This window comes from Elephas maximus, chromosome 19 (genome assembly GCF_024166365.1).
Source record: "Elephas maximus indicus isolate mEleMax1 chromosome 19, mEleMax1 primary haplotype, whole genome shotgun sequence".
In the NCBI taxonomy this organism is placed as follows: domain Eukaryota; kingdom Metazoa; phylum Chordata; class Mammalia; order Proboscidea; family Elephantidae; genus Elephas; species Elephas maximus.
Genome location: NC_064837.1, coordinates 32170376 through 32194215, shown reverse-complemented (window position 1 = coordinate 32194215; position 23840 = coordinate 32170376). Strand labels below are relative to the sequence as shown.

At 45.5% G+C, this 23840-nt stretch overlaps 2 protein-coding genes across 7 annotated transcripts in view; one reads left to right on the top strand and one right to left on the bottom strand.

The window, feature by feature from the left end:
- Window positions 1–14790: 14790 nt before the first annotated feature.
- On the top strand, window positions 14791–19796 carry ZNHIT3 (zinc finger HIT-type containing 3). Its single transcript, XM_049859626.1, has 5 exons — window positions 14791–14876; window positions 14970–15001; window positions 16796–16882; window positions 17910–17990; window positions 19435–19796. Exons 1-5 carry the CDS (start codon window positions 14791–14793, stop codon window positions 19614–19616), a joined length of 468 nt encoding a protein of 155 aa, XP_049715583.1. The 3' UTR covers window positions 19617–19796.
- A 260-nt stretch (window positions 19797–20056) lies between these two features.
- Window positions 20057–23840, bottom strand: part of MYO19 (myosin XIX) — a 41709-nt gene continuing 37925 nt past the window's right edge. For all 6 annotated transcript variants that reach the window (XM_049859617.1, XM_049859618.1, XM_049859622.1 and 3 more), the window contains 3 exons: window positions 23418–23503; window positions 22751–23056; window positions 20057–21698 (listed from right to left, as the gene is read on the bottom strand). In XM_049859617.1, coding sequence (XP_049715574.1) covers window positions 21570–21698; window positions 22751–23056; window positions 23418–23503 — 521 coding nt within the window. In that variant the 3' untranslated portion in view covers window positions 20057–21569. The remainder of the gene's footprint in view (window positions 21699–22750; window positions 23057–23417; window positions 23504–23840) is intronic.

The window sequence follows — 23840 nt, the reverse complement described above, 5'->3', positions numbered from 1 at the left end:
ATTGTTGCTCTATACAAAGGAGGAATAGTTTGCACCATAGCTTTAAAGGTAAAGGAGTAGAATTCATGTAGGTAGGAGCAGTGAATTTGTACTTTCTGATTGGCAAAATGGTGTTTATAATAACAAAAAGGAGGTACCTCCTAATCTCCCCTTGACTTTCTGCCGACATTATTAGAAACAAAAAGGAGAGTTGGGGAGGGCTTCACTAAGATGTTAGCGCAGGCATGGTGATGGTGTTGATGGGAGGGAGGCTGGTTTTGTTGTAATCTGTGCGGGAAAGATCTTTATTCTGCCTGTCTGCTGGACCTCTCTAGTGAATTATTCATTTCAGTTAGTCTGCTCTTCATCTCCAGAATTTCCATGTGGTTTCTTTCTATAATATCTATCCCTTTATTGATGGAGTCCTGGTGGCACAGTGGTTAAGTGATACAGCTGCTAACCAAAAGGTCAGCAGTTCAAATCCACCAGCAGTTCCTTGGAAACCCTATGGGGCAGTTCTACTCTGTTCTTTAGGGCTGCTGTGGATCAGAATCAACTTGATGGGAATGGCTTTTTTTTTTTTAATTGATGAACTCCTAACTTTCATTCAGTGTATCCTTGGTTTCCTTTAGTCATTCAGCCAAGCTTTCCACTCATTCAGGTTTTCCCGTATCTCTTTGAGCATGTTTACAGTATCTAGTTTCCAGGCTTTGTCTGACCATACTCCATATTCCAATAGCTGGCCTCTGTTTCTGTAGATTTTTTTTTTTCCTGTGAGTGGGCCATCCATCCCCAATTCTTTGCATGCCTTGTAACTCTTCCTTGAAAACTAGGGTCAGTTTGTGTAGATTTATTTTTTTTTCTGTGTATGGCCCATACCTTCCTGATTCCTTGCATGCCTTGTAACTCTCCATTGAAAGCAGGGCATTTTGAATAGTATAGTGTGGTAACTCTGGAAATCAGATTCTCCCCTTTCCCTGAGGTTTGCTCTTGTTGGATCTCTATGGCTTAGTTGTGTGCTTAGTGGCCTTTCCAAAGTATTTTTGCAAAGGGTGTATTCCTTGTAGTGTGTGGCCAGTAGAGTTCCGTTATCTCAGTGGTCAGCCAGTGACCTGACGGATTTCTTTTAACCCTGAGAGCCAAACAGAGAGAGAAAATTATTCTCTGGGTCTTTGCAGCTTGACTCTGAGCTGGGACCCTCCTTGGTGTGAAGCTAGGCCGTCTATGACTGTGCCCGGGCCCTCACCTTCTGCTTGCCCAGAGCCCACAGATCTAGCACAGGTGGAAACCCAGGTACCCCTCAGTACTTTTCCAGACGTTTGGACCTGGGCATGCACACTGCACACTTTCCCCAGTTTAGGCGGTGGCCCTTTTGAGTCCTTTTACCTCAATAACTCTCTCCCAGGTTCTCAGGCCCTCGGATTCTATCAGCTACTAGTCCAGTCTGTGGGCCCCTGCCCCACCAGGGCAGGCGATGTGCATGACTTGAAATCTCATCAGCGGCAGCCTGGAAGCCACTCCAGTCCAAGAAGGGGAACTGGGTGGGGGTGAAACTAAGTCAGCTTCTGTGCTGATCACTCAGGGAACCACCAGACAGGCCTAAAGCCACAATCACAGCATTTTAGGAACAAGGTCAGTATTAGTCCTCTGGCACCAGGAACTTGGGCTGCTGCCGCGCTGGGGGATAATAATAGATGGCGAAAACGTCACCACCCTCTCTTACCGAAATGCAGGTCCCGTTTTCTTCTTAAGCAGCCCCCGGCTTGGTGTAAATTTCGGATTAGACTCCAGAGTTCCAAAAGAGCTGAATTTGTCGATCTTTGCCATTTTATGGCTGTTTCAGTGGAGAGGCCGCTTCTGGCGCCCTACACCGCCACGTTCCACGACGTCACCACCCGCCCTTCCAGGAGCCGAGACTGGCGAGGCCCGGCGAGGCCCGGCCACCAGTGCTGGCTCAGGCCAGGGCGCCTGCTCGGGGAATGGGAGGGGGTGTGGACTGCCCGCACCTTTTGAAACGATTTTTCACTGTCTCCCTTCTTTTTGTTTGCTCCTTTGAGAATGCCCAAGTGATTTTGCCCGTGATGTGGTAACACTGTAAATGCATATGCAAATAAAGTGCGGATCTAGGCATGATAAGCAGGTCATGTGAGCATTTTTTCAGAGCAGCTTTATTCAGGGATAACGGACATACATTATACCACATAATTAAACTGTACCATTTGATAAATTTAACACGTGTTATAGATTGCATTGTGTCCCTCCCCCCTCAAAAAAAAAAAAGCATTGTAAATCCTACTGTACCTGTGGTTATGATCCCATTTGGGAATAGAGTTTTGTTTGTTATGTTAATGGACAGTACTAGTGTAGGGCTTGTATTAAATCAATCTGTTCTGAGATAGGAAAGAGGAGATTAAACAAGCAAGGAAGAAAGATGGCTGTAGATAGATGCCATGCCACATGAAGCCAAGGAGCAAGGAACAGAGTCTGAAAAGAGACAAGGACCTTCCCTCAGAGCCCATAGAGAGAGAAAGCCTTCCCCCCGGAGGTTGTGCTCTGAATTCTGACTTCCAGCCTCCTAAACTGTGACAAAATAAATTTCTATTTGTTAAAGCCACCCACTTGTGGTAACTCTGTTATACCAAACCCGTTGCCATGGAGCTGATTCTGACCTTATAGGACAGAGTAGAATTGCCTCATACAGTTTCCAAGGAGCAGCTGGTGGACTTGAACTGCCCATCTTTTGGTTAACATCCATATCTCTTAACCACTGTGTCACCAGGGCCCCAAATATATCTATTATTGTTGTTGTTGTTTTGTGCCATCGAGTCAGTTCAGACTCGTAGTGACCCTATGTACAACAGAACGAAACAGTGCCTGGTCCTGTGCCATGCCCTCAATCGTTGTGCTTGAGCCCATTGTTGCAGCCATTGTGTCAATCCACCTCACTGAGGGTCTTCCTCTTTTTTGTTTACTGTGTACTTTACCAAGCACGATGTCCTTCTCCAGGGACTGAACCCTCCTGACAACATGTCCAAAGTATGTAAGATGTAGTCTTGCCATCCTTGCTTCTAAGGAGCATTCTGGTTGTACTTCTTCTAAGACAGATTTGTTCATTCTTTTGGCAGTCCATGGTATATTCAATATTCTTCACCAATACCACAATTCAAAGGCATCAATTCTTCTTCAGTCTTCCTTATTCATTGTCCACTTTTCACATGCATATGATGCGACTGCAAATACCATGGCTTGGGTCAGGCGCACCTTAGTCTTCAAGGTGACATCTTTGTTTTTCAATGCTTTCAAGAGATCTTTTGCAGCAGATTTACCCAATGCAATGTGTCTTTTGATTTCTTGACTGCTGCTTCCATGGGTGTTGATTGTGGATCCAAGTAAAATGAAATCCTTGACAACTTCAATCTTTTCTCTGTGTATCATGATGTTGCTTAGTTGTGAGGATTTTTGTTTTCATTATGTCCAGGCATAGTCCATACTAAAGACTGTGATCTTTGATCTTCATTGGTAAGTTCTTCAAGTCCTCTTCACTTCAGCAAACAAGCTTGTGTCATCTGTGTAGCGTAGGCTGTTAATGAGTCTTCCACCAATCCTGATGCCCCGTTCTTCTTCATATAGTCCAGCTTCTCAGGTTATTTGTTTGGCATACAGATTGAATAGGTATGATGAAAGGATACATCCTGATGCACACCCTTCCTGACTTTAAACCACGCAGTATCCCCTTGTTTTTTCTGAACAACTGCCTCTTGATCTATGTAAAGGTTCCTCATGAGCACGATTAAATGTTCTGAAATTCCCATTCTTTGCAATGTTACCCATAATTTGTTATGATCCACACAATCAAATGCCTTTGCATAGTAAATAAAACACAGGTAAACATCTTTCTGGTATTCTCCACTTTAGCCAAGATCCATCTGACATCAGCAGTGATATCCCTGGTTCCACGTCCTCTTCTGAATCCGGCCTGAATACCTGGCAGTTCCCTGTCGATACACTGCTGCAGCTGCTTTTGAATGACCTCAGCAAAATTTTCCTTTGCATGTGATATTAATGATATTGTTCAATAATTTCCACATTCAGTTGGATTATCTTTCTTGGGAATAGGAATAAATATGGATTTCTTCCAGTCACTTGGCCAGGTAGCTGTCTTCCAATTTTTTTGGCATAGACAAGTGAGCACTTCCAGTGCTACATCCGTTTGTTGAAACATCTCAGTTGGTATTCCGTCAATTCCTGAAGCCTTGTTTTTCGCCAATGCCTTCAGTGCAGCTTGGCCTTCTTCCTTCAGTACCATTGGTTCCTGATCATACGCTACATCTTGAAATCTTTGAATGTTGACCAATTCTTTTTGGTATAAAGACTCTGTGTATTCCTTCCATCTTCTTTTGATGCGTCCTGCGTTGTATAATATCTTCCCCATAGATTCCTTCAGTATTGCAACTCGAGGCTTGAATTTTTTCTTCAGTTCTTTCAGCTTGAGAAATGCTGGAGCGTATTCTTCACTTTTGGTTTTATATCTCCAGCTCTTTATAAGACTTTACTTTGCCTCCTTGAGCCACCCTTTGAAATCTTCTGTTCAGTTCTTTTACTTCATCATTTCTTCCTTTTGCTTTAGCTATTCGACATTCAAGAGCAAGTTTCAGAGTCTCTTCTGACATCCATTTTAGTCTTTTCTTTCTTTCCTGTTTTTTTTAATGACCTCTTGCTCTCTTCATGGATGATGTCCTTGATGTCATCCCACAGCTCGCCTGGTCATCGGTCATTAGTGTTCAACGCATCAAATCTATTCTTCAGATGGTCTCTAAATTCAGGTGGGACATACTCAAGGTCATACTTTGGCTCTCGTGGACTTGCTCTGATTTTCTTCAGTTTCAGCTTGAACCTGCACATGAGCAATTGATGATCTGTTCCACAGTTGGCCCCTGGCTTTGTTCTGACTGGTGGTACTGAGCTTTTCCATCGTTTCTTTACACATACATAGTTGATTTGATTCCTGTGTGTTCCATCTGGTGAGGTCCATGTGTATAGTCACTCTTTATGTTGTTGAAAAAAAGTATTTGCAATGAAGAAGTCATTGGTCTTTCAAAATTCTTTCATGTGATCTCCGGCATCATTTCTATCACCAAGGCCATGTTTTCCAACTACTGATCCTTCTTCTCTGTTTCCAGCTTTCGCATTCCAATCACCAGTAATTATCAATGCATCCTGATTGCATGTTAGATCAATTTCAGACTGCAAAAGTTGGTAAAAATCTTCAATTTCTTCATCGTTGGCCTAAGTGGTTGGTGAGTAGATTTGAATAATAGTCGTATTAAGTGGTCTTCCTTTTAGGTATATGGATATTATCCTACCACTGACAGCATTGTACTTCAGCATAGATTTTGAAATGTTCTTTTTGACCATGAATACAATGCCATTCCTCTTCAATTTGTCATTCCCAGTGTCTTGGTCATCTAGTGCTGCTATAACAGAAATATCACAAGTGGATGGCTTTAACAAAGAGAAATTTATTTCCTCATAGTAAAGTAGGCTGAAAGTCCAAATCCAGGGCATCAGCTCCAGGGGAAGGCTTTCTCTCTCTGTCGTCTGTGGAGGAAGGTCCTTATCCTCATCTTCCCCTGGTTGAGCAGATTCTCAGGTGTGGGACCCCAGGTCCAAAGGACGTGGTCTGCTCCTGGTGCTGCTTTCTTGGTGGTACGAGGACCCCATTCTCTGCTTGCTTCCCTTTCATCTTTTGAGAGATAAAAGGTGGTGCAGGCCATGCCCAGGAAAACTCTCTTCACATTGGATTGGGGATGTGACCTTGGTAAGGGTGGTGTTACAATCCCACCCGAATCCTTTTAAACGTAAAATTACAATCACAAAATGAAGGACAACCACGCGATGCTGGAAATCATGGCTCAGCCAAATTGATACACACATTTTGAGGGGGGGCACGATTCAATCCATGACACCTGGCATAGTAGACCATGTGATGACCTGATTCAAAATGGGCAGTACCAGTCCATTTCAGCTCACTAATGCCTAGGATATCAACGTTTATGTGTTCCATTTCAATTTTGATGATTTCCAATTTTCCTAGATTCATACTTTGTACAGCCCATGTTTCAGTCATTAATAGATGTTTGCAGCTGTTTCTTCTCATTTTGAGTCGTGCCCCATCAGCAAATGAAGGTCCTGAAAGCTTGACTGCATCCATGTCATTAAGGTCGACTCTACTTTGAGGAGGTAGCTCTTCCCCAGTCGTCTTTTGAGTGCCTTCCACCCTGAGGGGCTCATCTTCTGGCACTATGTCAAACAATATTCTGCTGCTATTCATAAGGTTTTCACAGCTAAATCTTTTCAGAAGTAGACTGCCAGGTCCTTCTTCCTAGTGTGTCTTAGTCTGGAAGGTCAGCTGAAACCTGTCTACCATGGGTGACCCTGCTGGTATCTGAATACCGATGGCATAGCCTGCAGTATCACAGCAACACGCAAGCCCCCAGAGTATGACAAACTGACAGACACGTGAGGGATTTCTGTAATAACACCAACCAAATCACACTTACTGCCTCAAGGCGATTCTGACTCAGAGACCCCACACGGTTTCTGAGGCTGTAAATCCCTACGGAAGCAGACTGCCACATCCTCCTCCCCCAGAGCCCCGGGGGGTTTGAATCTCTGACCTTTCACTCAGCACTCACGTGCTTTGACCACCAGGGCTCCTTCTGTTACAGCAGGACTAGACAACGTGTGTGTGTCTGTGAAACCATCATTATTATTATTACAGTGGAAACGTATATCCGTGTGTCTTGGTTATGTAGTGCTGCTATCACAGAAACACCACAAGCGGATGGCTTTAACAAACACAAGTTTATTCTCTCACACTCTAGTAGACGAGAGGTCCAAATTCAGGACACCAGCTCCCGGGGAAGGTTTTCTCTTTCCAGGGGAGGGTTCTTGTCATCAATCTTCCCTGGTTGAGGAGCTTTTCAGCATGGGGACCCTGGGTCCAAAGCACACACTCTGTTCTTGTTTCTTGGTGGTATAATGTCCTCCTGTTGCTCTGCTTGCTTCTCTCTTTTATATCTCAAAAGAGATTGGTTTAAGACACAATCCGATCTTGTAGATTGAGTCCTACCTCATTAAAATAACTGCCACTAATCCCATCTCATTAACATCATAGAGCTAGGATTAACAACACATAGGAAAATCACATCAGGTGACAAAATGCTGGACAGTCACACAATACTGGGAATCATGGACTAGCCAAATTGATACACATATTTTTGGGGAACACAATTCAACCCATGATACCATGGCTTTGAAATTTTCCTCCTGGCCCTTTGTAATACCCCTCATCACTATTCCACATTCCTAAGCAATCAATGGTATGCTTTGTCATGTTTATTAGTTTGTGTTCTCTAGCATTTTATATAGACGTAATCATACATACTATCTTTTTTTGTCTGGCTTCTTTCACTCAGCATAATTATTTTGAGAGTCATCTATGTTGTGAGTATCAATAGATCATGCCTTTTTATCGCTGAATAGTATCCTATTATATGGATATACTGCAATTTGTTTTTCTGTTCCGCTGATTTGAGTTGTTTCCAGTTTTTGGCTATTTCAAATAAAGCTGCTATGAAATAAAGCTATATAAACCTTTATATTGACATATACTTTCATTTCCCTTGGGTAAATAAATACCCTGGTGTGGAATGGCTGGATCATGTGGTGTTTAATATTTTAATGTTCAATGTTCATTAATAAACATTAAAATTTTAATGTTTAACATTAAAGAAACTGCAAAATTTTTTCCAGAGTGATTATCCCATTTTGCCTTCTTACCAGCAGTATATGGGATTTTCAGCTACTTATTCGAGGTTATGTGAGGATTTTTTTTTAATAATTTATTTTTTTTGTTCCTGTCGTTGAGAATATACACAGCAGGATATACACCAATTCAACAGTTTCTACGTGTACAATTCATTGACACTGTTTACATTCGATTTGTGAAACCATTCTCACCCTTCTTTTCAGAGTTGTTCCTCCTCCATTAACATAAATTCACTGCCCTTAAAGTTCCAATCTAATCTTTTGAGTTGCTGTTGTCTATTTGATCCCATATAGATAGTTCTTAAAAGAACACAATGCTCAAGGCAGACATTCTTTACTAGCTATTCTTGTTATTTCATATAAGCGATTGTTTGGATTTAAGAAGATTCCAGAGCTATTTTTGGCTTAAGGTTTAAAGATTATCTTAGGGCAATCATTTCAGAGGTTCATTCAGCCTCCATGGCTCCAGAAATTCTGGATTCCATGAGAATTTGAAATTCTGTTCTACATTTTTTACCCTTTTGATCAGGATTCTTCTGTAGAATCTTTGATCAAAATGTTCAGTAATGGTAGCTGGTCACCATCCAGTTCTTTTGGTCTCATGGTAAAGGAGATAGTTGTTCATGGAGGCTATGATGGTTAAGGTTGTGTGTCAACTTGGCTGGGCCATGATTCTCAGTGGTTTGGCAATTATGACGTAGTTTGGCAGCTACGTAATGGTGTAATCACCTCCATAATGAGATCTGATATAATGTAATCATCTCGTGATGAGATCTGCTGTGAGCAGCCAATCAGTTGAAGGGGAGTTTCCTTGTGGTGTGGCCTGTGTTCGATATATGTGGACTCTGGCAAAGCTCACTGGCTTTTGCTTGCTCTGGATCCTCATCTGACCTCTGGTTCTTGGGACTTGAGCTAGCAGCTTACTGGCCAATCTTAGGATTCATTGCCTCCTTGGCCTGTGAGCCAAAGGTCTGCTGTCTGATCTGCCGATCTTGGGTTTTGCCAGATTGTGCATCTAGGTGAGCCAGGAGAAGCCTCCAGCCTGATCCACAGATTTAGTTCTTTCCAGCCTCTACGCTGTTTCCCCCTCTGAGTATCTGACTGTCCAGCTAGAGTAGGAAGGGTAGGCCATCAGACCGAACCAAATCTGAATACTGGCTCTGCCACTCGCTTCACTTCTTCAGACCTGCTGGCTAAGTATTTTGGCATCTCCTGTGAATATTTTTGAAATTAATCCCACCTCCAGAGAACTGAGTATTGTATTTGTCGATAGCTTGTTCTCTCAAATGCATTGTATTTGGTACCATGTCTTTTGCTGTTTTAGTTGTTTTTTCCAATTCTATTACTCTGTTCCCTTTCCAACTAAAGAAATCATGTCCAGGTGGGTAAACATTTGAAGGCCACAATGTTTGCATATTGTATATTCTGGGCAGCCAAGAAAGGACAGCGATAATCTTGGAGGCAGAACCCCAGAGTTCAGGTGCAGTCTCTGCATCTACTCACTGGCTGGCCTTGGCTAACTCTTGTCACCTCTCTGATCCTCCATTTCTTTATGTATAAAATGGGACTGATGCTCTCAACCTATTACATGCAAGAGAATATGTTGATGGAACCGATCCTACCACTGTTGTGACCCCACATCAGAGAACAGGCAGGGGAACTTTAAGTGCATACGTATTCTCACCTCCCTGGTGTCATGGATTGAATTATGTCCCCCCAAAAATATGTGTATCAATTGGGCTGGGCCATGATTCCCGGTATTGTGATTTTCTTACATGTTGTAAATCCTGCCTCTATGAAGTTAATGAGGGAGGATGGGCAGCAGTTGTGTTAGTGAGACAGGACTCAATCTAGAAGATTGGATTGTGCCTTGAGGCCATCTCTTGAGATATAAAGGAAAGGGAAGCAAGCAGAGAGTTGGGGACCTCATACCACCAAGAAAGCAGCACTGGGAGCAGAGCATGTCCTTTGGACCTGGGGTCCCTGTGCCTGAGAAGCCCCTCGACCAGGGGAAGATTGATGCCAAGGAATCTTCCTTCAGAGCCAACACAGAGAAAGCCGTCCCCTGAAGCTGACACCCTGAATTTGGACTCGTAACCTACTAGACTGTGAGAAAATAATTTTTTCTTTGTTAAAGCCATCCACTTGTGGTATTTCTGTTATGGCAGCACTAGATGACTAAAACACCTGGTTTCTTGCTTTCCCTCTGGGAGGTATTCTTAAGTCTTGGTGCTACTGGGAGCTGGGGTAAGGTTACATTTCTCTCCCTAGGCCTCTGTCCAGTTTCACTGCAGGAAATCTCCACTGAGTGATGTCTGTATCATACCTGTCTTGAAGATCTATATAAGAGTAAAAATAGTTGTCACAAAATTTGCCAGATATATTTTTTATATGGTATATCTTAATCTATAATAAAATCATACATTTCAAAACAGCTACTTGACAGTAGATGAATACTAAGTTGTCTTTCCACAAGGGATTTGCCACCTTGAGTGCTCACATCTGCCTAAAACACGAGTCCATGCTGATGAAAGTGAAGACTTGAATTACCCATGTCAGCTGGTCTACACCCCTGGAAATCAGCCTTCCTTACTTAGGGCTCCAGCAAAGTCTCTTCTCATATTAGCTGGTTTCCTGGGAAAAAGAAGAATGAAGGGTGCAAGAGTTAGGCACGGGCTTCAGCAAGGAGCCCAGCAGCTCAAGTTAAGAAGCTTCACTCTGGGATGTTTCAACAATTCTTGAATAGCAGCCTGCAAGCTCCCAAATCCAGGTCTCTCGCTCTTGGTTCTCGTGAGTTTTGCTTTGTTGTCTCCTGACAGAGGCTGACCGTCAACTGTCAGTGGTGCAGACTGAGCAATAAGCTTCTTATAGATTCCGCTTAAAAACAAAAATTCACAGCAGAAAATAAACCAATCTGAATTAACACGGGAACAGGTAACGCTAGGTGAAAGGTGACTGTTCAAAATTAACAAACAGCACTGGAGGATGTTCTGACCTCTTACCATTTAAGCCCACACATCACCTGATGCTTTACCTATAAAGATACAACGTTGTCAGCACAAGATTTCCATGTTAAATGCAGTTACAGACCTTGTTCTTTCTAATTATCACACCTTATTGCCACTGCAGTTTATGATGAATACTTAATTGTATCCGACTAGCACAAATACACTGAGAACAAAGAGCATTCCAATTGTTGGCATGCTGTATTTTTTTTTTCCTTATGGAAGTAAAAGTTCATTGTGCTCTGGGTAGTATACCCAAATAGACTGAGTGATGTAAAATGCAGTCAGCTCTTAGGCAGGATGGGTAACAGTGAGCTGACAGTAGTACTTGGACAGTGCTTTAGAGTTTACAAAATTTTTCATACTCCTACTACATTTTCTAAAACTGCAGCTCAGTTCCAATATCAGTCTATCATTAATCATTACTAGGGCCCAGTGTGGTGCAGTAGCTAAGCGCTTGGCTGCTAACCAAAAGGTCGGCAGTTTGAACCCACCAGCTGTTCCTAGGGAGAAAGATGTGGCAATCTGCTCCCATGAAGATTACAGCCTTGGAAACCCTATGGGGACAGTTCTGCTCTGTCCTATAGGGTCGCTATGAGTGGGAATCGACTTGACAGCCGTGGGTTTGGTTTTTGTTTTTTAAGGCCTAGGAACAAAGCACCACCTTTCAGCCTATTTCCATGAAATGGGCAGAATAAAAATAAGGTGCACCATTGTAAACTACCTCAGTTCTCAAGTACAAACAAAATAGGACTGTTATGAAGAGTAAAGGAGCTGCAAAAATGTTAAGCATTATCAATACCTCTTTCCCCCTTTAAAAAAAAAAAATCCTGTGACTACAGATTCCAGTTGACTGTGAACCTTATGACTGTGAGTTGAGCACTGGAGACGTGGGGATAGAGGTAGATGCCCTACACACTAGGGAGACAGATACAAGTTACCATAAAACGCGGAGAGTTGTGGATTAGTAATAAGCACATGGGAACCCAGAAAATGTGTCTGATTCTGCCTGAGACAGGATGCTGATGCTGTTCCTGGGTCCCCCATGGCCAGGGGGTGGATGGGTGTTAGAGCTGTGGAAAGAGGCTGAGATTTAACAGTAGACTGCCCACCTTGGGCCTCTGGTAAAGCATCACATGGCACATGTGGGGCGATTAGATCTATCTGTCCTCTATCATAGCAGTGGGGAAGGTGCTGGGCAGCTTTTTTAAGTTAACCCCAAAGCTCCGAAGTATGCTTACATTTTAATCAGGTCAGTGTGGGTGGCCAGCTTCCAGCTGGGTCTCCTCTCCTCTTCCCGTCCAATACCCTGGGCTGGCCCGAAGCATGGGGTCATGGGCACTGTGAGGAACTGCCCCTGGCCGGCCAGTCACATGTGGAGCCCTTGGTTGACAAGGGCCCTGCTTTGCTGCAGGAGACGTTCCTGCCCACCTGCTTGGCTGTTGCGTCCCCACACTCTCAACGCCCCCTCCTGCTGCCTGTCGAAGTTCGAAGTCTGGTCTTCTCTGTGCAACATGACATTTGTGTGTCATGTCCAGCTCTAGCACTGTCTAAGCCAGGACCAACCTGAACCTGAAGGGCTGTCTGGTGGTGGTGGATGCAGATCCTGGTACCCCGTATGTGTCTCCTGGAGCCTAGCCCTCACCATGCCTATAGCCAACTGGGTATTGGCTGTGGGCTCGGCTTGCCTGGAATGTGCTGGGTGGTACCTGTCAGATGGCGCACCTCTAAAATCCATTCTGCCTGGATGTCTTAGGCTGGGTTCTCTAGAGAAGCAAAACCAGTAAAACGTGTATATAGATTTATATCAAGGAACTGGCTCACATGACTGTAGAGGCTGAAACGTCCCACGTCCATGGATCAGGATAGAGGCTTCTCCTGATTCACCTAGCCACAGGGGCTGGTGAACCCAAGATTGGTAGGTCGGAGGGCAGGGCTCTTGCTCACAGGCTGTGAAGATTGATGAATCCCAAGATTGGTAGGTCGGAGAGCAGGGCTCTTGCTCACAGGCTGTGAAGATTGATGAATCCCAAGATCGGTAGGTAAGCTGCTAGCTCAAGTCCTAAGAACCGGAGGTCAGACTAATAGAAGGCAGCTGCAGGATCCAGAGCAGACAAAAGCCAGAACATCCACTTACTTTTGGATGGAGGCCACATGCCCAAGGAAACTCCCTTTCAACTGATTGGCTACTCACAGCTGATCCCATCATGGGGGTGATCACATATAGACACTGAGAATCACAGCCCAGCCAAGCTGACACACAATCTTAACCATCACACTGGATTACTAGCTTGCCTCCCTCTAGTTCCACACTGTGCCTCGAGGCATGAGGCAGCCCTCAGTGGCCACTATGATGGGTACACTAGCAAAGATTGGGGAGAGCCAGGATATGGCAAGGGTGGCCGAGGGCGCTGTCATTTGCATCAGTGTGAACATCTAGTTGCTGGGCCTAGAGTCATACCCGTCTTTCTTTTCTGGGCTGGCCACTGCCCAGAGGAGTACCAGGCTTCTTAGTGTTCCCCAACCTAACCACCATGACAGCTGAACCCACCTTTTTTCCTGGACATTGGAGGATAAGGGGCATGGAGGTCCATTGAAGCCAGGGGCCATCCAGAGTAGAGGGAGCGGCATCTTCTCAGGTGGGATGTGCAAGGGAAGAAATCCAGGAATTGCCTCCTTTTGCTCGGGTCCCCAACTCCAGACTAGCATGTAGGAGAGTCAGCATTGTTTGGATGCTATGGGGTTGAGTCCCTGGGAAATGGCGTTGAGTCTCTGGAAATTGTGGGGACTGTCTTTAGCCTCCTCAGCCTTTGCACATAACCTGCAGGACAAGTTTGGAATGGGCAGGGGTGATGTCCAAGGTGGATGAATTCCTAACAGTGTCAGACAAGGGCATGGGATTCAAGTGAGGCCCTGGACAAGTCACTGGCCTTTGTTGGGTCTTCCCACTTAAGCTCCAACCTCCTGGGAAGCTTCTGGTTCAAAACAAGCGTAGTCTCAAACTACTCCATCCATAGCCCAGACTAGGGTGAAGCTAGTGAGAAACGTACAGCACAGAATTCAAGGAGGCAGTCCTCGGGGTGGTGCAAGTGCAGGCTAGCACCAGCATGACCCTAAGAGTGAGCCTCTGCCTCCTTCCTTCTCCTCTACTTGAAGCCTTAAACTCCCAGAGAGCAGAGACTGCTAATCCTTCCCTTCCTCCCCAGCTCCTGGGCAACGCTGGGCTCACAGATGTTGTGTGCCGTCCAGTGGATAGCGACCCTACAGGACACAGTAGAAGTGCCTCATAGGGTTTCCAAGGGTCGCTATGAGTCGGAATTGACTGGACGGCAACGGGTTTGGTTTGGTTTAATCTTTAGGGGAACAGATTGGCAGGTCTTTTCTCCCTAAGCGGCCGGCGAATTTGAACTGCCAACTTTTCGGTTAGCAGCTGCGTGCTTTAACCATGCTCCTTGGGCTCACAGTAGGCGCTCTATAAACACTGATAAGTGGAGAAGCCTTGGCTTTCTTTGTGAAAAATGGACTAGGCTGGGAAGGGTGGGTTCCTGCGCGCCACACGAACTAGCCGAGTCTGGTTTGTCCCAGTGTCTGGACTTGTAACCAGATAAAGGGAGATCCCAGTGCCCGCGAAGATTCACAGAATCCGAGTCGGAAGGCGCCTTAAAGACCGTTTAGTGCTATGCATTCATTTTACGTGGGGACAGGGTCGGGTCTACATAGCGAGTTCTTCGACAAGGTGACTTCATGAAGAAAAACCTCCAAAGCAAGTACCGGGCGTACATCGAGTCATCGACGTTCTACCTACCTGGGCTGGAACAACGGGCAGGATCATTCCATTGCTTTTGTCTGCCGGTAAACGCCGAGCGCCAATTGGTCCTGGCTTAGGAAACGGAAACGGAAAGAGGGCGTGCACGTGGGCTCCGCGGCGTGAGAGGAGCGCGCGCCGGACCGGAACGAGTCCTCGGAGACAGCGGGCATGGCGTCGCTCCGTTGTGGAACCGCCGTCTGCGTGGTCTGCTTGGAGAAGCCCAAATACCGCTGCCCGGCTTGCCGCGTGCCCTAGTGAGTGTCGGGCCGGGGCGGGAGGCCCGAGGGCGGCGAGAGGGTCCGCGCAGCCTGCGGGGCTGACACGGCCTGTGGTCTCTGTTGGTACAGCTGCTCGGTGACCTGCTTCCGGAAGCACAAAGGTAAGGGCCCGGCGCCCCCTCCTCGCGCGGGGCAGCCGCCGGGTTCCGCTCTGCCGACGTCTCGGGGACGTGGACCTCAGCCTTTGCACGCCTGATCTTACCGGAGCTCCTTCCCAGCCTTTCTTGTCGCGGGTCTCCCCTCCATCTGCGCGGGACCCTCGTTCCTCGGGCTTCGTCTCTGGTGTCCTGGACCCTTCCCTTCCTGCGGGTCCTTCACCTTTGCCTGGAAAAGCCTCTCCGAGCTGTAAACGTTAAAAAAAAAAAAAAAACCCGAAAGTTCTCCTACTTTGCTTTTCCTTCAACGTGCCACTCTCTTTTGCTTTTTCAACATAGTTGAGTGCTTTGGACTTCCATGTTAGCGTTCTGGCATAGCTCCTCATCATTTGGCAGAAACGTTACCAGGTGCTTTTTCTTCCCCTTATATAATGGCTTGTTCATTTGCAGCGTTTTCACAAGAAACCGTCTAGTTCAAGATAGGAAAGGAATGGGGCTTCCCTGCTGGAAATAGGGTTGGAGATTTGGGATCCGAAACGTTTCTCTTTCTGCATCTTTTTTGAGGTCCCTCCAGGAATCAGGAACCCGTGCTACTGCCAGGGCTGGGTTTTCTGGAAATGCAGATTTGAGCAGTTCATTCCCCTGTTGAAAACTGCATTAACTTCCTAGCATCTAGGGCAGAGTGGTGTTTATTGAGTATTGCTCTTTCTAGGGGACATTTAGGAGCCCGGGTGATGCAGTGGTTAAAGTGCTCAGCTGCTAACCAAGGGCAACCGTTCAAACCCACCAGCAGCTCCATGGGAGAAAGATGTGGCAGTCTGCTTCCGTAAAGATTACAGCCTTGGAAATCCAATGGGGCAGTTCTACTCTGTCCTGTAGGGTGGCTATGAGTTGGAATCAATTCCACAGCAGTGGGTTTATGGGAGGTTTGTTGTCACAGTATGCGGGCGTGGGGGGGGAGTAGGTGGTACTACTGATAATTGGTGGGGAGGGGTGGGCGAGTACATCCTGTAGGACAGCATGGGACTGTCCTATATCACTAAAGACTGTCACACCCTCGATACCAGTACTGCTTTTTTGAGAGATATTCTCTTGCTCTAGCTTTCCTCCTCTTGTGCCCCTGCCACCTGCCAGGCCTGTCCTACCAATCAGCTGACAGCGCCTCATCCGCATCTCCCTGTACTTGACCCTAGTTTTTCAAGTGTCTGGTCCAGGCATAGACTTTTTTCTGTGACAGGAATGGTGCTTTTTCCACCTGGCAAAGATTTCTCCTCCAAGAGTCCTCTTGGTCTTGTCTCCTGACCCTCTCAGATGGATTTAGACCAGACCCTTCTTACCATATTTCTAGCTGTCATTTGTGATATAGTTGTCTATTTACTTATTGCTTTACCCTGTAATACTAACCCTTTTTTAGGATGGCCTGGTGACTTTTTCACCTGTGTATTTCCAGTGGCACACGGTACATGCCAATTTAAGTGTCTGAAACTCCTGGGAAAATTAAAGTCAGTATGCCTCTAAATCCTGGTGAAAGCCCTGTGAGATTGGGCAAGACAGGAAGGATAGGAACAGGCTCTTGGAGTGCATGAGCTCTGCTTCCTCAGCCCTACTGCTAGGTGCAGGATTGCTTGTAGTTTTCCTTACACTGATCTCTCACTTTCTCCATAATCCTCTCCACGCCACCTACACCCTTACCCAATACATATGCTTTCTTACCTAGGAGCTGGCTTTGGGGGCTGGAGGGCAGGGACAGCCTTGTCACTGAAATGGAGATGGTGTATGCCTGAGATTTGTGTTTTTCAGAGCAGTGCAGCCCTGAAACTCATTCTGTAAAGAAAAAAAGAAGTTCATCTCTTCCTACAAAAACTGCAAAGCCTGTGGAAAACAAAGGTGGGCTAGATGATTTAAAAACAAAATCAACCAACCAACCTAGAAAGGGCTTTCAGATATAATAAGGAAAGAAAAGAGACTTGGCCTGGAGTGGCAGTCAAGAACCATAGGCTTCATCAGGGGCAGCAGCTTCCTTAGCCTGAGCACCAGGAGTGGGGACACACATTATCGTGGGTGGCATTGATAGGGCAGCCTGAAGGCATCATTCAGGGAAAGAAAAATGGGGCAGGGAACTGAGAGAAAAAAGGCCAGGGCAGAGGTTTGGGGGCATGGAGTTGGCCCTGCTGACCTTTTCTTGTGGCATCAGTTCTCTCTACATGGCCCTGGCTGGGGCTGACATTTCTCCTGAGCTAGGTCCAGGCGGGAAGCTTCCTTTGACCCAGCTTACCTTGTGGCTGCTACTGGCAGCTCCTCACAGTTTATAGCAAGCAGTAGTGGGCTGTCATTCTATCCATGTCTCCAAATCGTCTTTAATACCTGCGGGGTATTATGCACCATGGCAGGCACTGAGAGCATCCCCTTCCAGTGCCACCAAAAAAGTAATGAAGATTCATGGCAAAGGGATAACCCGTTTCTGCTCTTGGAGAAACTTCCAGGTTCAGTTCGGGTAGGCCCAAGCAATTTTTGTGAATGCTGCAAGTAGAGAGGATTTACTTTAGCAGGTTTCTACAGAGCACCAAGTTTTTGACCTATGACAAGGTTGGAACCATGGTGTTGGGAGGTGGGGTGAAGAGAGTTGGAAAATCAGGCTCTAAGCCCAAAAACCACAGAGTATGTGAACACTAGGATACGTTCGTTGACTTAAAACTACCGATTCTGCTGTCTTTCACTTTCCTAACAGGAGCCTTAGTGTGGCCACAAGTGCCAGAGAAGAAAGGGTATTTGTGTTGTTTAAACTTCCTGTATGCCCCTTCATGTATGTGTGCACATACAGTCTCAGTCTGCTGGAGTAGTTTTAAAAAGCTGGTGCCTAGGCTTTCTTTTCAGTCATAAGCAGTTGACTGTGTTGTGTATTTTTTTTCCTTAGATGATGAGTCATCTATAGCTGATTTTCTCAATAGTGATGAGGAAGAGGACAGAGTTTCTCTGCAGAATTTAAAGAATCTAGGTAAGTCTGTACTGTGCTTGTTTATTTCTTTGTCTACCTTTGAGATACATTAAAAAAAAAGTATCTTGTATGTTCAGCAAAGATTTACACAGCACTTGAGGTTCCCATTCAACAGTTTCTACACAAATTGTTCAGTGACATTGGTTACATTCTTCACAAGACTATCAATATTTCCGTTCTGGTTCCATTTCTGTTAATCTAGTTTCCCTGCTTTTTTACATTTTCATTTTGTTTTAAAGTAATTGTTGACCATTTGGTCGCATATAGATGATTTTTTAAAGGAGCACAGCACTCATGGGTGACAGTCTTTTTTTGTGAGCTAATCTGTTCTTTAGCTAGAAGGTGACCTTGGGGCTGGTTTCATTTCAGGGTTTCAGGAGTATCTCAGGGTAGTAGTCTCACAGTCCTCCAGTCCACTGAGGTGCATTTAATCTGTTGTATAGAAGGTAATTTCTAAAAGTTATTAAATACCTTATCATGGCACTTGGGGCCCTTCCTCTCCAGCCACCGTTCTGTAAATATGCAGGGCTTGCACAGCCTCCTGACAGCACCCTTTGCTCAAATCCTCCTGGCTCCTCCTTCAAGGCATGGTTTAAGCTTCCTTTCCTCAGTGAAACTTTGGACCTTTTGCCTCTCTGAATTAGGCCCTTTTTCAGCTTCCCACAGTCGCTTGGGCTTATTAATATGCCGCTCACATTTCGTGGTAATCTGTCTTTAGCCACCAACCTGTGTTTATCCCCGTGTCCCTCGTGTTCAATTTACAGTCCAGCCATTAGTGCAGATTGGTAATCACGATATGATTTTTTTTGGAAGATAAGGGTGTTGATAATGCCCAGCATTTTTGCAGCACTGTTCATTTAAGTCCTCATAATGGTTTCATTATATATGTAATTAAAGGTGGGGATTTCTTTCGTTCTGTTCCCCAAAATCAGGCTGAAAATCAGTTATTTGCACTTAGTCCCCTTGTAGCGATTAGACTGAGGTTGGAACTGAGCTGGTAATAGGTGTGAAAAATTTTGTAAACTGTGAAGCATTATACAGATGTTAGTGTTAGTTTACCTCTGGGTCCTGTTTCATGCTGGATCCCAGACTTTTTATTTCAGAGTATTCGGCATAACTGTCTCCACTATTGAGAATCTTTATCTCTATAAAGAAAATAAAGCATGCCAACAATATAACGCTGTATTCTCTGTGCTGATTTTCTTTAGGTGAGATGGCATGAAGTTACAATATTTATACAGTATTTACACTTAATCCGGAAGACATTTAATATGCTGATCTCACCTTCTGTGTTAAGCACTGGGGTAACTTGTGGGTTTAAGGGTTAAGGGGATACAACACCTTTGAAAATTGTGTCTTACATTTGAAACGTTTAGCTTTCAGCTACCTCCGCCTGTTCCCACTTGCATTCAGGTTGTCTTTTTTTTTGTTGTTAATTTTTAAGGGGACTCTGCATCACTGAGGAGCTTATTGCTCAATCCACACCTGAGACAGCTGATGGTCAGCCTCGATCAGGGGGACGACAAAGCAACGCTCATGAGAGCTTACATGCAAGAGCCCTTGTTTGTGGAGTTTGCAGACTGCTGTTTGAGAATTGTGGAACCGTCCCAGAATGAGGATTCTTAAGATGGATTGTCGTGCTGCCTGCCTCAAGCGTGCGTGACTCCGAAAGCCTGCCCGCCTCCCTGGGGACCAGCTAGTGTGGAGAGGCCTCACGGGAGCTCTGAGCAAGGGAGGTGAGTCCAGCCTGCTGACCAGCTGACTGATGTTAGCTGTGTGGGTCTTCGCCTCCGTCAACACGGATTCATGTTTCCGGCAGGTGGGAGTACTCGAAATGACAAACCCGTTATGGAGAGAAAACTCAGCATTCAAATGGATTGTTTTAAAATGTTTTATTTTTGGTATGGCTAAGATTGACGTCATAAATGACGATATCAAGTTTTTTATACCTGTTTGAGCTAAAAACTTGACCAGTGTTACTAAATAAAATCAAAACGTAGTAGTTCTATTGTATGTTTCATCATCCTTGGTTTATGATATTCTAATTATTTGAAATTACATTAAATAAATTAACAACTTGTTAAATACTAAGGTTTCATTCCCTTTTTTCTGGCTTTAAAGAACAGAAATTAATTTTCTCACAGTTCCTGAGAAGTCCAGATTCAGAGTATATCAGCCAGCAGGGTTGTGCCCTCTCTTTGCCGTCTCTAGGGAAAAAGCCTCCTTTGTCTTCCCGTTCCTGTAGCCTGGGCATTCCTCGCCTCCTTGCTATGGATAGAAGCGTTTGGCCCCATCATTTTATGGCATCTCTTTTCGCCTCTACGTGACTGTATTTCCATGTCTCTCTTTTTTTTGTGTGTTTCAACATTAATTTGGGCCTCTCAAGATAAGAGCACAGAGCAGCATTTAAGAGAGAATGGTTTTAAGGGGTCTTTTTAAAAGCTCAGAGATCAGAACCAGACCCCAGATGTTCTGACAGTTGAACCCCATGGGTAACAACACAGATAAACTAGTCTGTTTTGCTGATAGGGCTGTTGAGAGAGCAGAACAAACCTCTTCATTAAGTTTCACTCCTGGCCTGCTATAGATGAAGCCTTACTTCTCATCTCTATTCAGGATCATTCTGAGAGAATACATCTAGAGGTCTTCAAATCAGGAAGACTGCCACCAATACTTTCTCACATGTCATAATCATACCAAGCCCTCAGTAGTCAGGTGGGACTTCTCTGTTCTAGAAGCATCCAGGAAAATTTGTGATTTTTCACCAGTGACTCTTCCTACAATCTAAGAAAAGCAAAGAAGACCCATCTCTCCCCCTGCCCTGACTGTATTGCTCTCCTCACCCCACAGCTGATTCCTGCCTCCAGCGGAGGGCTAGGGACACCACTAACCCTCAGCCAAGGAACAGGCTCTGATAGGAACCACTTTTCTTCTAAAGTGGTATCTCACCATCACCATCTGGCCTCTTCAAAAGAGAACGAGTTTTCATCTGTATGTAACCATGTATATATCTGTGTCGACCCTGGAAAACCTTTTAGAGTGCTTCCGTGTAAATTCCTGCATTTGCTTTTTTAAAATTTTTTAAAAGCTTTCATTCCTTTTTAAGGAACTAAATGCAAAAGTCCCCCCAGCCAAAATTTCAGAGCCAATTTCAGGCTGACTTTGCCTGTTTTCTTGCAAAAGTGCTCATGGGGAGTCAGGGGTACTCTGCTGCACTGATGGATAGCATCTCAGGATGGACGGTTGAGTCCAATGCTCAGTTTGACATGTGGATGTAGTGAAGGTCTCTATGGCCCTGATGCTTCTTATTCCTGGTTTGGGATCGCCCAACCCTGACCCTCTGTCAGTGCCTGAGATGTAGGTTGGAGACCACAGGCCCACTGGTACGTTTGCCGGTGCAGCCCAGGCTCTGAGGCTGGAGCCAGCATGCTCTCACATGCACTGTAGTCGTTGTGGGAATAGTTTGGCAGCTGTGCGTTCATCAAATGTCTTCGGCAAGGCAGCTGGCAGGAAAAGGCCTCGGAGAAACAAAGGCACCAAGGATCACCCAGCCAGGGGAGGGGAGAGGGCAGGAAGAGATCACACTTGGATCAGCCTGTGTCTTTCCAGCAGAATCTGATTAAAGCCAGTAACACTGCAGGGCGAAGGTTGGGGGCAGATGTCAGCATGGCGCAGTGGAGACTTTCTGCAGTGAAACTTTATCGTGCCCTAGGGAAAGAGATGCAGCTAAGCTTACCCCAGCTCCCAGGAGTGCCAGGGCCTGAAGGTGCCTCACAGGGCAAATGCTGCAAGAGCAGTGAGGTGTGGACAAATCAGTGCTGGTATGAGGGTCGTGGCCACAGCAGGACTAAGTCAACATTTTTTTCCTCCTTATTCTAAAACAATGGGGTTTCCACTCCAGAGCAGGACTAAAATACAAAACTTCACATCCACTTGGTGTCAGATGAGGACACACCAGGACAGCTTTCCCTTACTAGGAGTACTGTCTGTCTGGCACGTTCCTGGGAGATTTATCCAGAGGGTGACCTACAGATTCCTCTGGGATGGAAATGCAAAGTTTCCTTTCTACCGCCTTGTCGATTCACTTAATCCTTGCTGTGACCCTGTGTAACAGACTATTAACCCCATTTTATAGATCAAGAAATGGAGGTGCCAAGAAATGAGATATGACTTAGCCAAGGTTATCCGGTGAGTGGGGGCAAAGCCAGGACCTTGACCCTGGGGTTCTGCCTCCAGCATACATGCCTTTCAACTTTTCTCAGCCACTTCATTTTTAATGGAAATGTGTGACATTGACTTCATGAGTGTGCCGGCTGATATGTAAAAACATGGCGGCCTTAGACCACTGATTCACTCATCATTTCCTCAGCTGGAAAAGGAGGTAAACCAAGTAATAAAATTTGACAACATGGTGCCAGATCCAGTGACATTCGAGGGAATAAGCCATCACTGTAATCCAATTCTTTTCAAAGTGGACTTATTAAGATTCAGAGAAGATGCTAGAACACTTAGATGCAGTGTTAAAAATGTGAAGGGGCTTTGGAAAATTCCCAGCTGTAATGATGGAAATAATCCAAACCTGCAGCTAGCTGGGACGAGCAAGCTTCTGGTTTACCGGACGAGGTAGGGATGGCTTTTGTCGCAGCCTCAGTCCTGCTCCCCCTGCAGATTCCCAGGGTTTGCCTTCTACCTTTTATGGTGGGGTGGGAGGGACCCAGAGTTGTGGGGCAGGACAGGCCATCCCGTCACATACAACCTACCTGAGGCAGCGCTCGTATGGACGTGATACCAGCCTGGTCATGTTGTGTAGTCTGGACAGCATAGCTGCTGGGCCCACCTGAGGGAAGCTGGAGGCAGGCCCGGACCACCAGTTTCCTCTGAAAGCCGCGTACACCCATGGCCGAGTTGGCCAGGACCAGTCCCAGGGGCCAGAGGCGGATTATTGCCCCCAGGAGCCTGTTCTGCACCAGAGGCAATGGAGTGGAGCTCAGGGAACGGGGATCTTGAGGCAAGTGTTGTTCCTCTGCACCATCCAGTTCTTCAGAAGCAAGGGAGGCCATTCTGATCTTAAAAAGAAAACATCCCTTAAGGATACAAAGTCAGTGCCTGGCCCTGTGCTTAAGTCCATACATAAGCTACTTAAAAAAAAAAGCTTTACTGAGATAAAATTCACCCTTTAAACTGTATAATTCAATGATTTTTGGTATAATCCTGGACTTAACTGTGTCACTTTTTACTTTCATAACAACCCTGCAGTGTAGGTGGTATCACCCTCATTTTATACATAAGGAACAGGGCTCAGAGAGGTACAGTGACTTGCTTGAGGCCACCCAGAGAGCTGTGGCAGAGCCAGCATTCTGAATCGGTCTGTCTGGTACCAAAACTCCCACCCACTGCCCACCCTGACTTACTGAGGCAGATACTCACTCTCCACTTCTGCCATGTGCGCTTGATGATGGTGGCAGCTGTGTGCAGCCTCTGGATGTGCTTCCGAGTTAACCAGGAACGGGCGGCTAAGAGTTTTGCCCAGAAACAGGAAAGAGATTTAAAAAAAAAAAAAATACTCATTAAGGTACTGGTACATAAATCGGGGACTGACTCGATGGCAACTAACAACAACAACAACCTATAGGGCACCCTATTGACGGTGGTTTCCACTGAACTGTGGAAAGACGCTCTGGGCGAGGTGGACAGAACTCGAATCCTAGGGCACCACGGAGCCATGCATCCACCTACTGAGGCTGGGACAGTGAGCTTCAATATATGAGGACTGTCTTGTTATCTAGTGGTGCTACAACAGAAATACCACAAGTGGATGGCTTTAACAAAGAGAAATTTATTCTCTCAGTC